The 17,315-nt window shown below is 39.3% G+C and overlaps 1 protein-coding gene across 4 annotated transcripts in view; it reads left to right on the plus strand.

Moving 5' to 3' along the window:
* The window catches only part of npat (nuclear protein, ataxia-telangiectasia locus), a 51,685-nt gene that overhangs the window by 21,788 nt on the left and 12,582 nt on the right, over positions 1-17,315 (plus strand). For 3 of the 4 annotated variants that reach the window (XM_020533012.2, XM_048598378.1, XM_048598379.1), the window contains 8 exons: positions 651-742; positions 2,635-2,722; positions 4,830-4,926; positions 10,390-10,515; positions 10,701-12,608; positions 13,210-13,328; positions 13,801-13,915; positions 14,308-14,380. In XM_020533012.2, coding sequence (XP_020388601.2) covers positions 651-742; positions 2,635-2,722; positions 4,830-4,926; positions 10,390-10,515; positions 10,701-12,608; positions 13,210-13,328; positions 13,801-13,915; positions 14,308-14,380 — 2,618 coding nt within the window. The remainder of the gene's footprint in view (positions 1-650; positions 743-2,634; positions 2,723-4,829; positions 4,927-10,389; positions 10,516-10,700; positions 12,609-13,209; positions 13,329-13,800; positions 13,916-14,307; positions 14,381-17,315) is intronic. The other variant, XM_020533013.2, reaches the window with a different exon arrangement.

Consider the following 17,315-nt stretch of genomic DNA (forward strand, 5'->3'; position numbering starts at 1 on the left):
GGGACTAGATTAATTTAGGATATCTGGTTGGCATGATCGAGTTGGACTGAAGAGTCTGTTTCAGTACTGTATATCTCTGATTCTTTATCAAGTGAATACAAAGATTTACCACAGAACTGATATACTTGTGCTAAATTAGTCTATCAAGGCAGGTTTCACTCTTGGATCCAACTCGACCAGTATTACCATCAACTGAGATCATAACACCAGCTAGGAATGTGTGGAGATGGGGGGGAATCATCTCAACTCTTGTGTCTAATCACAATTTCAAATAAAATCTTGCCAACACTAAAATCATCGATGTAGCTGTTACTCTACTACCTTTACTCAGTCTGCCCTACCTGTGACCACGTGTTGACTCTTAATTGCCCAATGAAGTGAACTAGCAAGCTACCAAGTTGTGGAAGAAGGTCCAGCCAAACATTCAGAGCCAGAAAACAAACAACTGTGTTTTTGGCTTCACTCACATCCCCAGAATTAATAAAATTACTTGGTTCGCTGGCAATTCACATGAACAGCAAATTTAAAAAAACTTTGAGCTCAACTATGATGACACTTTCCTCCATATAGAATTGATAACTTGTTCTTTTAAATAGAACTACATAGATCGGCAATTATGAATGGAGTTTTAATATCCTTTTTCTTTGCAGCAAAGAGTAATTGAAAATGCCAGAGAGAAAATCTTGAAAGACCGATCTCTACTAGAAAAACTTGCAGAAAACATAAATAAAGTTATGTTCAGGTAATGTGGATCTTTGTTACATCACACTGGACTTGTCCTTTGTTTTAATGATGACTGTCGTTTTGCTAGTGTGTCATTTCTCACTTCCATAACACCACCAACTTGTGTATATTTAACCCCCTTTATAATTGGCCAATAAGTTTGTGGACCTGACAATTGGAAACAATTTAGATTTTAGCAAAGCAGGACAAAGGAATCCCTTAAGAGTAAAGAAAATAAGAGCATGAGAGTAAGTGTGTGGGGAAATAACTGATTGTAAAAACTCTATATATGAAGAAGCAAATATGACTGAAGACAAATGTAGGTCCCTTACAGTCAGAAATAGGGAACTTGTAACGGAGACAGATGTAGGTTAATTAAATACAAGTCTTAGTTTTGCCTTCGCAAAGCAGGACTCAAATAATATCCTATAAACGTTGGGGAATACAGGATCTGACGAGAGGGAGGAACTGAAGGAAGTCAGTATTTGTAGGGGAATGGTGATGGGGTTAAAGACCAATAAATCCTCAAGACCCAATAATCTACATTCCAGACTATTTGAGGAAGTGACCCTAGAAATAGATGTATTTGTGGTCATCTTTCAAGATTCTTTAGATTGAAATGGTTCCTGTGGATTGAGAGGTAGCTAATTAACCCCACTATTGTGGGGGAAAATGGAGGGTGTAGAGAGAAAACAGAATTATAGACTAGTTAGCCTGACATTGGCAGTAGAGAAAATGCTTGAGTTTGTTACACGCAAAATTAGTTGAGGGTGAACTGTGAGGAGGATGCTGAGATGTTCCAAGGTGATTTGGGCAAGTGAGTGGGCAAATACATGCAGATGAAGTTTAATATGGATCAATGTGAGATTATCCGCTTTGGCACCAAAAACAAGAAGAATTAGTGTTAGCTTTATTGTCACAGGAACTGAACATGAAAAGTTCACAAGTCACCACTTTATGGTGCCATCTTAGGTACAAAGATACCTAGGTACAGATTCTTAAGAATAAATCAGAAAAATATAAAATCATAGGGATAAAATGTTCAGAATTACAGTCCATCCATCCCAGTCTGCACTGGCACCTAGCCTCCAGACTACAAAAGGAATTTTTAAAAATTGCGTAAATAGAGTTCAGTCGAGTCCACCTTCTGAACAGTGGGCCTACAAACACGTGTACAGGGCTTTTGCAAGGTCTCTGCAAGTTCCCACAGCCAGAAGTGTTCGCTTCTGGCACTGCCACTGCAGCAGCCAAAGACCCCCGAGTCCATGCTGTGGGCTTACTCCAGCCAGGAGTCCTCTTCAGCTAATGACCTGTTGAGTTCCTGAGTCTAAGCTCTGGGCCTACCACAGCCCTGCACTGGGTACCAAGCACCACCGCAGCTGATGACCCACTGCGTTCCTGAGTCTGTATTCTGAGCCTATCACAGTCAGGAATCTTTGCTGGCACCTCTACATCTGTTCACAATTTACTTAAATTGCTTGGGATCAGAAACAGTGAAATTTGCTGATAATACTAAATTTAGACTGAAATGTTTTTTCTTCCCCAGTGACTGCTCAGTTTTTCTCGCTAGCTGTTTTGATAAGTTAACTAACACATGTTAATTATGGACCTGTAGCAAAATCTATAGATTTTATAATTTTCAGTGGAAACGTTGCGTGTTAAATGCAGTTGTTTTTAACTACCCTACACTGTACCACGATATAAATGTTGTGCACTGTATCAACAAGTTTTTGGTTATGGAAATTCTGTTGATATTTGTATTTGTAGGAGCGTTTCATCCAAAATCTCTTAAATTTAACCAACTGTGAATCAAGCTTATCAACTGGATAAAGTTATTGGTAATGTCAATTGCATGTAATATAAAAATGTTCAAATCGGTGTGTTAATTCCAACATCTTTTTCATCTTGTAGTGACACTAGTACTGGACACTCGTCAAAACCACCAGACAGTAGCACTTCATTACCGGAGCAGTCCATTGATGAAATCTTAGGTCTTGGGGTAACGTTTATCTTATATTTGAATGGTTTATTGTTTCTTGTTTGTTCAACTTTGTCTTTGAATACTTGGACCATTATGTATTGCCAATAAGTTCAGCAAAATATTGTTAGTTTAAAAGAGTAATTAAAATATAATAAGAGCTACCAACACATGAAGATGGTGTTAAAATGTGACTTTATGCCTGCAAGTCTCAATATGGTGAGAGTTAAATGCAACTATTGTGCAACCAGGGTTTTAAACCTTTCTGTATGTGCAGCAGAAATGACAAATTGGAATTTCCCAGCCTCTTGAGAGCCGGGTTGGGAGTGTGATGGCCAGGAAAATAGATGAGCTACATCAGCACAGCTCCCTGACATGTTCTTGCCTCCACCATGGGATTTCCAGCTCCGATACATGCCTCTATGAAAAGAGGCAGCCAAATAATCCAATTAAGGCCCCACTTTTGGGGGCTATTCTGAGCTGACACTCGTATTTTACCAACATAAGAACAGCTTCTTGCCATACCTACACTCTGTCTGTAATGATGCGATCATTGAGGTGAAAGATAATTGTTCCATCTATGAATAGTTTTCTTTTCTCTACTGGCTTTGTGTCTCTCTTTTAATTTATAATTTAAATACAGGCAACTGAGGGTGCCTTCAGGTTGTGACACCCTTATGTTCAACTGCCAACTTAAGCAGGGTCCATGTCTCACTGTGGAGCTGCCAACTTGACATGACTACAAGATCTGCAGCATTAGGAGCCTGCCTGCCATCCTAAATTAGAAGGCAGTTCTGGAAGTAGCTAATTTGAAGGCTACTTCCCAGGAGGTTGTGCCAGCCAGTTTGATTCTGCAATATACATCCAATTCTGGGGTCCTGATTGGGCCTGCTAGAAGCTCTTGCCCAATGTGTTTAGAAAAAAAGTAGGAACTCTGCTGTTGCTGCCTTTGTGTCAATAAAAATTTCAAAGTTCATTGCACTTAACCTGAAATGTTTTCCTCTGTGTTTACAAGTACGGAAATGTTGGAATGGTTAGGGTGCAGCCAAAGAACAGCTGTAATGTCACTTCAAAATGCACAGGTAGAACATTCAGCCAACAAAAGTGCTACATTCTTAGTGCTGGAGCCTAGATTTTGATCTTTGTACTTTTGTGTATAGGTATTTCTCAGCAATGTTGGAAAAGTGGAAAGGGAACATGGTTTTCAGAAGAAGAAAATACAAGGCCCAGATCTTAAAGACTTCAGATAGTTGGAGATTTGATGTTCCCTGAAAGTTGCACAACAGAGTTTTGGGACCTGACACAATGCGTGCTAATTATCCAGGAACTTTAATCTTTCATGGCTTCTGGAACCCTTACTCCCAACTGAGTTAGTCAGAGAGTTCACAGTTAATACCTTAACCCTAGCCATAAAAAAAATCTATTAAAAGCATCTCCAACTCTGGGCTAACTATACAACTGATACATCGATCATCTGCACTGAACACCTGATCCGCCCTACCCTCTTGCCCACTGACCTGCCACCTGTGCCCCTCATCTGCCTACCTGGCACCCTAACTCATTTTTGTGCTCTATTTTCCTGCTTTCTTTTCTTATTCTCCTCTCCAGACCACATACCCACCCATGCTGCGTGCGTGCACACACACAAATATGTACACACAACACACACAAATATGTACACATACGTGCACATCTTGCTACCCCTAGTATGTGAAAGAGGCTTTAGGACCCGTTTAAAACCGTCTACTTACTGGAATACAGCAGCTCTCTGTATAAAGCCGACGTGGCTTCCACAAAGATCCGCTCTTATGTTCTCCATGTGGTTTGCCCTGAACTGTCTTTACCGGAGTGGGTCTTGCATTGGATGTCAGGCCCGAACTTTCCTTCCACGAATTTAAGACAACATTTTATCTAATGAGAGTCAGAAGTAGGAATTCTGACACAGATTGGTAGTTTCAGTCAGAGTTTCTAAAGAAAGATCAAAATGTTTTTCATGTGTACAATATATCAGATGTATTTCAAATATATTCATAGTCCAGTCTAGATTATGCCTTCTGTTTATGATCCTGACCATTTTTTTGTAGTCAAATGATCTCTTAAATTAAAACGTCTGTTTTACTTGCAATAGGATGAAGTCCATATGTCTGATGAAGCTATCCAGGATATCTTGGAGCAGACTGAATCAGACCCTGCATTTCAAGCTTTGTTTGATCTCTTTGATTACGGTTTGTACCAAATTCTATCGGCAAGTGTACTATTTTGTTTATGTTCAATAAAAATCTATTAATAATGAACTTGATCTGAGTAGATGAGACTTTCTTGCAACAAGTCTGTGTGATAGTGAATACAACTTATTTCTAGCTAAGTGATAGCAACCAAGTATTCAGCTTGAAGTCTTTACGAAGAGCCTTTAAAAATGTGATTATAAATGTAAAATGTGTATTAGGACAAATACTGCTGACTTTTCTTCAATATCAGTAGACAGTTACAATTTATAGAGAGCTTTTTGTGCTGTGTGACAAATTACAGTAGTCTCCTGGAAGAGTTAGTAAGTTGGTAGATACCAGTTTTTGTTCATATTTTAAGATTAGAAACCGATAAATTTGCGTGTGTTACTGTTGGGCAGAAATAAAAAGGCTTGTTTTTTGGTGGTGCAATAAAAGGTGGAAAATCCTCAATATTGAAATTGTAGAAAGCTCCCAGGCAGGACTTATTCTGAATTTAGACTGTCATTAGTTGAGATGTTTTGGGGAAAGTGTTATCTTCAGTTCAATGTTCCTTACCTTGCTGAGTGTAGTAAGTCACCAAATGGAATTTAAAATGCATATAATGGAAGTAATTTGCCATCAATTAGTTTGAGTACTGCAGTTAATTTGTAGCAAATATCAGGTTTGAAAATGCTTGTTCAGATGTTCTGTGTGATTTTACATTTTTCTTTTACCTGTTTATGCCCATTGGTAAATAAGGTTGCTGAATTGCAGGCACTTGAGATTGCAATAATGGCAAAGTAGCTCCAACAAGGCAAAATTGAACTTTTAATATTCTTGCTTGCAGTGCATTCAATGAAATTGGGGAAAGAAATAGGAAAAGGTGTGCCAGTATAAATCACTTGCAAGTGGTGATGTACTTGAGCATTCAAAGTCAATCTATTTGATTAGAATTAATGAACAATGGAGAAGATATGCTTCTTGAGTGTATGTTACAGACCACCACTGGTGGGTAAGACAGATTGCATCAAGACACTACAATAGGGCAGTAATAATGAGGGGCTAAACCAAGACTGGGAAAATAACAAACAAAAACCGCAGTTGCTGGAAAAGCTCAGCAGGTCTGGCAGCATTTGTGAAGAGAAATCCGTTAACGTGTCAGGTCCAGTGATTCTTCCTCGAACTGATCATTCTGAGGAAGAAGGATCACTGGACCCTACACGTTAACTCTGATTTCTTTTCACTGATGAGGCCATACCCGCTGAGCTTTTCCAGCGACTGCTGTTTTTGTTTCTGATTTACAGCATCCGCAGTTCTTTTCACGTTTTTATTGGGAAAATAACAACGTCAAGGGAATTTCTGAAATTTGTGCAAGCAATATTCTTGAAGTATTTCCAGCCTGATGACAGTATTGGTTGTGCTGGATGTAATTCTGAGGGATAAAGTAGGCAGTTGGAGCAAGCATCATTGAGAATGTATTTGGGAAAGCAGTGATCATAATTTCATTAGCTTTAGAGAAGTTACAGAAAAGAGAAAGGAAATGTCAAATGTAAAAATACTGAACTAATGACGACTAATTTCAGTGAGGAGTAGAAGGATCTGATCCAGTTTGATTGGAATAAAGATTGGCATTTAAAATAGTAAATGATCAATAGGAGGTTATCAGAAGAAATAGTTTGGATACAGAATAGACAGTTCCACTAGGGGGAGAAGAATGGCGTTAAAAGCTACACCTTTTAAGCATGAGCCAAAAGAGATTGAAATGAAACCGAGGAAGCTTGTGATAAATGTTGTGTTCATAATTCAGTAGAGGAACTACCTGGATGCAAACAGTATTCTGGAGGACCAGAAAAGGAAATAATTCTTTGAATGCAGGAAATCCGTAAAGAAAAAGTGTTGGAAAATCTCGTCTTGGCAGCACCTGTGACAGAAAAATTTACTTTGAGTCAAATGTGCCTCATTGAGAACTTAAGAATAGGAGTTGCATTCAACTTGCTATGTTAACTCTGTTCCTCTCTCCACAGATGTTGCCAGGTTTGCTGAGTTTTTTGAGCACTTTTCATTTTATCTTAAAACAGGGAATCCAAAAATGTGTAGTTAAAGGATTGTTTGTGTTGATTGGGAATGAAGGAAAAGTTCTTTTGAAGGCAATTGGACACAGAGAACCTACTATATCAATATTTTGTCTGCTTCCAACAAAGTGACCTGGATAGGACTTTATTCCTTGGAATGTAGGAGAATGAGGGGTGACCTTATTGAGGTGTATAAAATCATGAGGGGCATAGGTACAATGAATGCATATAGTCTTTATTCCAGAGGTGGGGAATTGAAAACTAGAGGGCATAGGTTGAAGGTGAGAGGGGGAAAATTTAAGAAGGACATGAGGGGCAAACTCTTCACGCAGAGACTGGTACATGTATGGAATGGACTGCCAGAGAAAGTGGTTGAGGCAGGCACAATGGCAACATTTTAAAAACATTTGGTTAGGTACATGGATGGGAAGTATTTAGAGAGATATGGACCAAATGAGGGAAGTTGGAACTAGCTGAGTGGACACCATGGTTAGCATGGATCAGTTTGGGCCAAAGGGCCTGTTTCCATGCTGTATTACTTTGACTGTAAGTGGTGCTGCTGATGTACAGAAGATGATAATAGAGCAATCGGTTAGGATAAAAACAAAACAAGGTACTGTAGAAGTTGGCAGGGCTCAAATTAGAAAATCACCTTGTTTGATTCAAATGTAACCTTGGTTGCTGGGGTAAGTAAAAGTGAAATTTGTGGAGGCATCGACCACAGTTTTCCAAACTTTCTTGAATACATGAATAGTAACACTTGCAAAAATCTGCACTTCCTCTCTGGCTACAGGAATGGTGCTGGAGGACTGCAGGGCAGCTAATGTGATACCATTATTCAAGATTAGAGCAAAGGATAAACCAGGAAACTGCAGGCCAGTCGGTCATAGAATCCCTACAGTGTGGAAACAGGCCATTCGGCGCAACAAGACCATACCGACTGTCCAAAGAGTATCCCTCCCAGACTCTCACCCATACCCTATCTCTGTAACCCTGCATTTCCCATGGCTAATCCGCCTAACTTATGCATCCCTGCTCACTATGAGCAATTTAACATGGCCAATCCACCTAACCCGCACATCTTTGGACTGTGGGAGGAATCCAGAGCCCCCGGCAGAAACCCATGCAGACACAGGAGAATGTGGTAAGGAAACTATTGAAAGCAAATTCTGAGGCACAATTAATCTGCATTTGGAGGGTTAGGGATTAAGTAAGGAACAGCAGGATGCTTAGTCAAGGCAAAGTCATGTCCGACAAACTTGATTGAGTTTTTGTTTTTGAAGAAGTGACCAGGTATGTAGATGAGGACAATGCCTTTGATATAATCCACTTGGATTTCAGCAAAGCTTTTGATGTGGCCCTGCATGCGAGACTGCTGGCAAAGGTAAGAGGCCATGAATCCAAGGAAATTTGACAAATTGGATCCACAGTTGGCTGGGTGGCGGGAAGCAGAAGTTTATGGTTGGGGAGTGTTTTTCCAACTGTAAATTTGTGTCCACTGGGATCCCACGTGGATCAGTGTTGGGGTCCTTGCTGTTTGTGGTTTATATGCAAGTATTTCTGCTATAACAAGTGTTTTGTTAACGTGAATTGACTGTAACGCAATTGAAGAATGGTGGACGCTGTTTGGATAACGTGAACTTGCTGCTGTACAAATATAGTAATTTCTCTATAACACGATTTTCTGTAGTGCAAGGTCACACAAGAACGCAACTATCATGTTATTGGAGAAATACTTGTAGATGATTTAGACTTGAGTATTGGAGGGTTGACCAATATGTTTACAGATGATACAAAAAAATGAGGGGGTGTTAAGTCTTGAGGAAGATAGCCTTGGATTGCAGGAGGATGTAGATGGGATGATCAGATGGGCTGATCGGTGGGAAATGGAATTCGGTCCGGATAAATATAAAGTAATGCACTCGCACAGGACAAACAAGGCAAGGAAAGACATGCTGAATGGTAGAACCCTGGAAAGCACCAAGGATCAGAGGGACCTTGGTGTGTGTATATGCCAGTCCCTTGAAGTATCAGGGCACGTGGATAAAATGGTTAAGAAGGCATATGGTGTATTAAGAGATTAAGAGCAGGCAGGTTATGCTGGAACTATATAAACATTAGTTAAGGGATGGCTAGAGTATTTTATGCAGTTCTGTAATCCACATTACACAAGGGATATGATTGCACCCTCTCCAGTGATGAGAAGTTTTACCAGAATGCTGCCTTGGCTGGAGAGTTTCAGTTGTCAAGAGAGATTCGATAGGTTGAGGTTGCTTTCCTTAAAGCAGGAGGTGTTGACGGGTTGTGATTGAGATGTATAAAATTATGGCAGTTGCAAGTATAGTAAACAGGAAAAAACTTCCCCTTGCTAGAGGGGTGGGTGACCAGTGAGCATAGATTTACAGTAAGGGTAGGAGGTGTAGAGGGGATGTGAAGAAAAGCTTTTTCACCCAGAGTGTGGTGGGACTCCGGAACTCGATGCTTGTAAGGTTGGTAGAAGCAGAAACACTCAATATTTAAGAAGTATTTCGATGTACGCTTGTGATGCCAAGGCATACAAGGTATGGGCCAGGTGCTGGAAAATGGGATTTGAATAGTTAAGTGGTTGTTTTTGACTGGTTTGGACATGATTGGCTGAAGGCTTTTTTTCTGTGCTGTAGACCTCTATGTTTCGATAACTCTACCAGAGTGAGAATAAGAAGAGTCTATAAGATAAGATTTCTAAATAGAAGTATACAGAGCAAAGATATAGAAGGGTATGAACCTGTGTAAAACCCTAGTTAAATTGCAGCTGGAGCATTGTCGAATTCTGGGCATCACACTTTAGAATGAATGTCAAGGCCTTTAGGTCAATGTGTAGGATGCCAGGGATAAAATGTTTCATTTAATACAGCGAACCTAGAAAAGTTCTGGTTATTGCTCTTGGACTGAGGAGATTGAAGGTGATTTAATAAAAGTGCTCAAAATCAGGAACGGTTTTGATGCCTTAAATAGAAACAGTTTCTGGCAACAGAGGGTCAGTAATCAGTGGGCACAACTTTAAAGTGGCAGAAGAACTAGAGACAATGTGATGTTTTTTAATACAGCAAGTATCTGATATATTGCCAGAAATGTGATGGAAGCAGATTCAGTAGCATTAAAAAAGAAAACTGCAGAAGTATGGGGAAAGAGCATAAAAGTGGACTGATTGGTTAACTCTTTGACTAGTGTGGGATATGGTGGACACCTCCAATGTTGAATCATTCTATTAATTTAGTTTTTGATGTTTGGACTTCTTTTCTAATGAGAAAAACTAGATTAATTGTATCTTCTTTGGTTCTGAAATACATCTTGATCAGGATTAAATGCATATCCAGAGTTGTGCTTTTAATTTAGTGTATTTGTGTTTTATATTCTATAATAATGTTAGGTAAATCTAAAAGGAGTGGAGACTCAGATCATGGACCATGCAGCCAAGTAGATTTGGAAATAATAGAAAATGGTACAAGTTCAGCTTTCTCTGAGGCATTTAACACCTATCAAACAGAGGAATTGGGTGAGCTGTAGTTTTGTTCAGTAATTTAATAAATGCACCTGTATGAATTTGTCAAAAAATCATAACACGTGCTCCTTCAACATATAATTTCACTCAATAAAAAAGGCACATTTTTTGAACTACGTCATATTTTTTGTTAGGTTTGCAAACCACATAATTTTATTTTTTCTTCTTTGATATTCCAGTGTCCTTGCCATCAACAGTCTCTGAGAAAGTGTCAAGTGGTTATACAAAGAAAAGCAAGGCTGATGGGACAGTACATAAAACTAAAGTGTCATCAGAATCGAATTCCATTACAAAATCTGCCAAAAAAGAAAATCAGACTTTTCAAACTTTGAGTACAACTGATGCAAATAAATCTATGCTTTCAATGGATAGTCAAGCAACCAGCAACCAGACATCGAAATGTAGCTGTTGGACCCCAGGAGAAGCTGCTTCTGTGTCTGCCCTTCCTTCGTCTGTTGCTGCTATTCACACAACCAGTTTAGCAATGTCAGAGTGTCAGGAAGCTGGGGACGTTGCTGAAATGGAGGTTGAAGCCCAGTCGTCATCTATTTATCATGAAAAGACAGTACCATATCCACTTGTGCAACAAAAGCGCAGTGAGGACCATTTAGCTGTTGAAGAGTTAACTAATCACAATCCAAAAACAGAGTCAGTATCCAAATTAACATTTCAAAATGGACTTGCTGAAGCAGCTAATAGGTCTATGTTTTATGATACTGATAAGTCAAAAGCAGTAATGAGTCAGCATAAAATTGAAAAGCCAACAGCACAAGCTGTGTGTGTCACAAGAACGAGTGATAAGACTGCAACTGTAGTTTGTAATGAACCACTTTCAGCTTGTTCTGAAGCATCAGATCAGTCAATGTTTGTACTGCAAAAAAGATCTGAGTGTGAGCCTGTGTCCCTGGAGGGAAGAAAGCCCTTACCAGCTAACTCTGATAACTCATTAACTTCAGATCTGCAAAATGTTCTGCGCAACGTTGAAAATTCTAAAAGCCCTTTGACCAGTGTTCAGCAATCTCAAGTCCTTGTTTCAACTGTACCTGAACTATCAAATAGTTCCACTGTAAGCTCTAGTTCAGTAAACTCTTTTCAATCTGGTGCAATAAAAACCTGTGTCATTTCTGCTGAAGTGGAGTTGCCTGACCGAGCCGAACCTGTTTCCTCCTCTGTTCCTTCTAAATCGAGTTCTGAGGTTAGGGCTATATCTCTTCAACCAAGTTTTGTTACTTCAGGCCTGAATCCTGCAACTGAAAGTGTTTCGACCAACGCAGTGGCAAAGTCATCTCTTAAAGCCACTTCTGTAAAGACTGATGGTATCTCAACCTCCAAAAATTCAAATGCTGAACCTTCCAGCACTATGGAGGTAGATCCCTCAAATATAGTAACTCTCAAAATAATAATTAGTGATGACCCCAAACAGTCATCTTCAGATCCAGAATTAAATAATGCTGTGTCAAGTATCACAAATGAAAATGTACCAACAATTATAATGTCCTCTCCGGGTGGTACACCCTTAAAAGGCAAAGGATTAAGCCAATCTTTATCAAATAGCAACAGTGTTGCCATTACTGAAACCAATTGCAATGAGTGTGTAAGTCCTGAAGAAACAGAAAGTGCTATAAATAGTTTGAGGATGACAGAGGAGCCTGAAAGCAGTGAGCACAATGTTGCAAGGACTGAAGTTGAAGCTATGCCAATGCAAAGCATTACCTCTAGCAATGTGACTATTAATATACCACAGGCTGATTGTACTCTATCCACACAAAATCCTCTCAGTTTATCAAAAGACCCTGGGCTTATTCAGCTGTTGCCTGCTGCTACCACATTTGGGCAATCCAGCAGTGTCCTGATAGCAACTTGTATGCAAGATTCTGCAGGGCAATCATTGAGGAAAGGAGAGGAACCAAATAATGGTAACACATTTATTTTGGACCATCGAGGTAATTCTACAAATGTCTTGATGCTACCAAGCAGCTCTGCATCTACAACTATCACAACATCTGTTCCTCAAACTTTATCAACACCTCCAAGACCAAGCACTGTTTTGACCGTGGGACAGCCTGTCTCTTCAAATTTTTCACAAGGTAATAATGTATGTGATAACGGTATGTCAAAAATTTACAATTGACACATTTTCCACCTTGCATAATTATCATTGTAATATTGGCAACTTGTGTTGCTTGGTACTCCAGTTTTGAAATAATACAGTATTGGGCATGGTAGTAGCTGGTGTCAAACAACTCTTGCAAAAGCAAGCAGAGACTAACCAGCAGAGCAGATGGAAACAGTTTGCTGGTTTTTCCCTTGCTGGCACATAATGAACAGAACCTGAAATTGAGCTAATAGACCTGTGGTTTTCTCGTCAGTGACTGCTGCTTCCTACACCTTATGTTGTGCCATATTTATGGAAGATAAATGCCAACTTAATCACCACTTACACTCTTCTCTCACTATTTGTTATGTAACAGCCACATGAGCTATCGTGACTCCTGTCTCTAAAATGAAGAAAGGCAACAGAGAAACATTTTACCTGTGGTTTTTTTCTCTCAAAAATTGAGTGGTAGTTTGACCTCCGAGCCTTGTAGCTCATCATAAGCAATAAATATTTGTTTTTGAGGATTTTCTAACTTGTCTAAGCTGTTCTCTTCTAACCTGTTTCTGAAATCTAAATGTGTTGCTTTTCAGGGTCAACTTTTATTATTACATCCCCTGTTCAGCCAGTGCTGCAAGGAATGATGGGAGTTATTCCTGTTTCAATAATGGGTCCAAATAGTGGAACGTCATTCACAGTATCACCTCAACAGGTCAGTTCATTTCTATTCTGTAGGTGTCTGCACAGGAGGTGCTGCATTTATTGAGGATAATAATCAGTTAAGTTGGCTGGACAGCTGGTTTGCAATGCAGACTGATGCCAACAGCACGGATTCAATTCCTATACCAGCTGAAGTTACCATGAATGTGCCACCTTCTCAAACTCTCCCCTCGCCTGATGTGTGGTGACCCTCTGGTGAAACCACCACCAGTCCTCCAGGACTATGGCAAATTTACCTTTACTTTATTGAAGAAATTTGTACATTGAGTTGGAATCCTTGAGAGCTTGATTGATATTGTTTCATACTGCCCAGAAACAGAAAATACAATGCTTAGAGAGTGTTTGATGCATGATGCCATTCTATTCTACACAATGTAAGAATCATTGCCTCAACAGCTATTTGTGATAAAGCGTTCTTTTTTCTAATTGCAGGACTTATGCAATTTTCTTTTTATTTCAACCAGGTTCTTCGTATGCCAGTATCATCATCACTTGGCAAAAAATGTAACCGATTCAGTAAACTTCCCATTTCAAGGAAACCACCGCAGTTAGCTGTTCAGCCAAGCACCTTAAATACAGGTCAGCATGCACGGAAATAAAAAAATTCATTCCAAAGATTTCACTTGACAAACAATGAGCCTATCAATTAAAATGTCACGTTTCCCTGCTTGATATGTTGCTTTAGCAAATGGTCAGTGTTTTTTAAGTAAATTATTTTGACTATTTATAAAGCTTTTGTGCATTATGAAAAGCTTATGTGTAATTCTCACAATTTTGGTGGCTGAAAGCAGATTTGCAATTAGTGCCATAATAGAGCTTTGTATGATTTGGTAATGTGTGTCTTCATTCTTTACCATGGACAGCTATAAATACAAAAACTGAATAACTTGATGTTTTGCTTTGTCATTTTTGTTAACCAACCTTGGAATATACAACCTTCATAAAACTAATCACTTTATTTTGTTTTCTAGGACAATCCTCAGTCATTGGCACTCTTATTTCAATAGATTCATCAATCACACAAAATACTTCCCAGCCTCAGAGGTAAAGTATCCGAATGATTGCTAGTCATTTTGTCCGGTATTAAAATTAACCTCCTGTATTTGTTGTTTGGAAGTAATGATTGGGCAGGTATACAATTCAAAATATTTTTTTCAGCTAGGCTTCAGATATCTGTGGCAAGGGACCCTAATCAAATTCTGGTGTAATTTTATCTCCTGGCTTGGCTGAGATGGTGATGCTACAAGTTTATATTGTTTGAGGGAAAGGAAGAGGAACAGTGTTTTTCTGTTAGTCTTTGCATGCTCTATTTCTGTTAGGACTGGCTTATTGTAAACACATAAACGTAGAAAATGTATATCATAGAAAGGGAGACCATTTAGTCAACTGTTGCTGTGCTACCTACAAAACAGGAATGCAGTTTAAACTGACTTTGTAGCTCTTGGTCCCTAGCCCTATAGTTTCCTGAAGTGTGAATTCAGATTTATTTGCAACATGACACAGGTTTTGTCTTTACCATCCTTTCAGGCAGTGTGCCAAAGACCCTCGCCATTCCTGGTTGAACAATGTTTCCCTCAATACTCCCTCTAATCCTTCTGCCAATCATTCTAAATCTATACCTGTTGATTATTGACCTCTTTGGTATGGGAGATGGATCCCTCCAGTTGATTCTATCTAGGTCCCTCAAATTTTGTGCACCTCCATGAAACCTCCTCTGTTCAAAAAAAACTACAACAGCTCATGGAAATGTTCCGCGTAGCTAAAAATTCTCAAATCCTGGCAAATTTGTCTAAATCTTGTTTGTAGCCTCTCTAATGGGATCACTTTCTTCCTGTAATGTGACCAGAACTATACACAGTACTCTACCTGCCCTGTATACCTTGTTAGTCACCATATCTACCTGTCCTGCTGTCTTTGGGAATCTGTGGATATGCTCTCCACAGATCTTCTCTTCCACTAACCTCCTTGGTATCCAACTGTTTATTATGTTTGCCTTCCCCAAATGCAGTAGCACACTTCTCTGGATTAAATTCCACTTTGCCTCTGTTGTACACCTGGCTGGTTCATTAATGTGTTCCTGGATAATACAGATCTTTCTTTCCTACCCTATGACCACAAGAATTTTTTTTGTTCCACCTGCAAACTGGTTAATCTTGCCCCTTAGATTTAAGTCTATGATTCCCTAGTATATCCGAAAAAGTAATGGTCCTAATATCAAAACCTGGAGGACACACTGGTAATAGCCTGTCAATCACAAGAATATCCAGCGATCTTTGTTTCCTACCACTGAGCCAATTTTTTTTATGCAACTTGTCCTTGGACGTCTGACTGGTATGCCATGTGACACTGTGCTGAAATCCATGCAGACTGTATATAAATATGCTCGTTCCATCAATCCTCCTTGTTAACCTCTTCAGTCAAGTTAGCCAGATGCATTCTTTAAATCAATGCTGAATGAATCTATGTTTATCTCACTTACAGTTTATACTTGGATTTTCTCCAATAATTTGTGCACTTTGCTTTTTCTAAAAAAAAGTTAGCAGTCTAAGCCTTTGCTGCTTATTCCCTTGTTTCTCTTGTCTGCTGGGCTACATTTCATTTGGATTTAGGAGATGTTAAACCCTGATATATTTCCTCTCACTATGTTTGTACCATCCAAATATTATGATCCTCAATGTTAACATTTTAGCTTTTATGGGGTAAATGGAAAGTATACAAAACGAAATGCTCTCTCATACAAGTTAACTTCATTCTGACGTTGTAGATTTGCTCGCTGAGCTGGTGTGTTTGATAGCAGGGTGATGAAACGTCTGCAAAGTAACATCGTCATTACGCCTCCAATGAAGCATTGGTGTTCTGTCCCTCTTGTTATTTATATGCCTCAGTCTGCTGGGCTGGTTGGCATCACTTTTGGTTCTGTTTTTCATGGGTTTGTATATCAAGTCCAGTTCAATGTGTTAGTTGATGGAGTTCCAGTTGGAATGCCAGGCCTCCAGAAATTTCCAGGCATGTTTGGCTTGTGCTATTATGGATGTGTTGTCCTCCTTTGTTGGTGAGTACTGAGACCAGTGAGAATTAGTCATGTCTCTGGCTGGCTAGTTGGTGTTCGTGTATTCTTATTGTCAGTTTTCTTCCAGTTTGGCCTATGTAATGTTTCTCTGAGTCATTGCATGGTATTTTGTATATTACGTTAGTTTTATTGGTTGTGGGAATGGGATCCTTTACATTCATCAGTAGCTGTTGCAGGGTGGTTGTTGGTTTGTGGGCTACCCTGATACCTAGGGGTCTGAATGGTCTTGTGGTCATCTCTGATATGTCTCTGAATGATGAGGTGACTAGTGTGTCTGGCCTTGTTGTGGTCTGTCATAGAGGTAACAGCAGATTGTGCTTTTTGGGTGTCCATTCCTTTTTTTAAAAACTCTGTATAGGTGCTCCTGTTCTGCTTTGCGCAATTCCGGCAATCTTCTCAAAAACTTTAACTTCATTTTCTAGTCGACCCTACTTGCTGCTCTTGGTTAGCTCAAAACAGTTTATAAACACATGATTTTGAGTGCCAATATCATTATATGCACTCTCTGCCTTTGTAATCCTTTGTAATTTCATCCCTGAACTTTCTTATTGCACGCTCATCTAGATTTTCTGTAATTTTGAGCTGTTGGTATCTGACATAAGGCAAAAATAAACACATACTCTGTATAATCTTTGACTTTCCGGATCATCTAGATTTATAAGTTGCACCTTATTTCTGGGAACATATTTGTTTTATGTCCTCCAGCTCTTTGAATATCTTCCATGAAACTTTTGCCTTGAAGTTGCTGTTTCCAAATTACTTTTGGAAAATCACAACTCAACTTGGTGAAGATAGACTTTCTGAAACTAAACTTTCTGAATCTAAAGCTGATGCCAGCTTATTGCATTGTTAGGGTAGAGAATATAACATAAGGAATAGGAACAAGAGACAGCCTTTCGGCTCCTCAAG

Source organism: Rhincodon typus, chromosome 6 (assembly GCF_021869965.1).
Source record: "Rhincodon typus isolate 14 chromosome 6, sRhiTyp1.1, whole genome shotgun sequence".
Taxonomy (NCBI): domain Eukaryota; kingdom Metazoa; phylum Chordata; class Chondrichthyes; order Orectolobiformes; family Rhincodontidae; genus Rhincodon; species Rhincodon typus.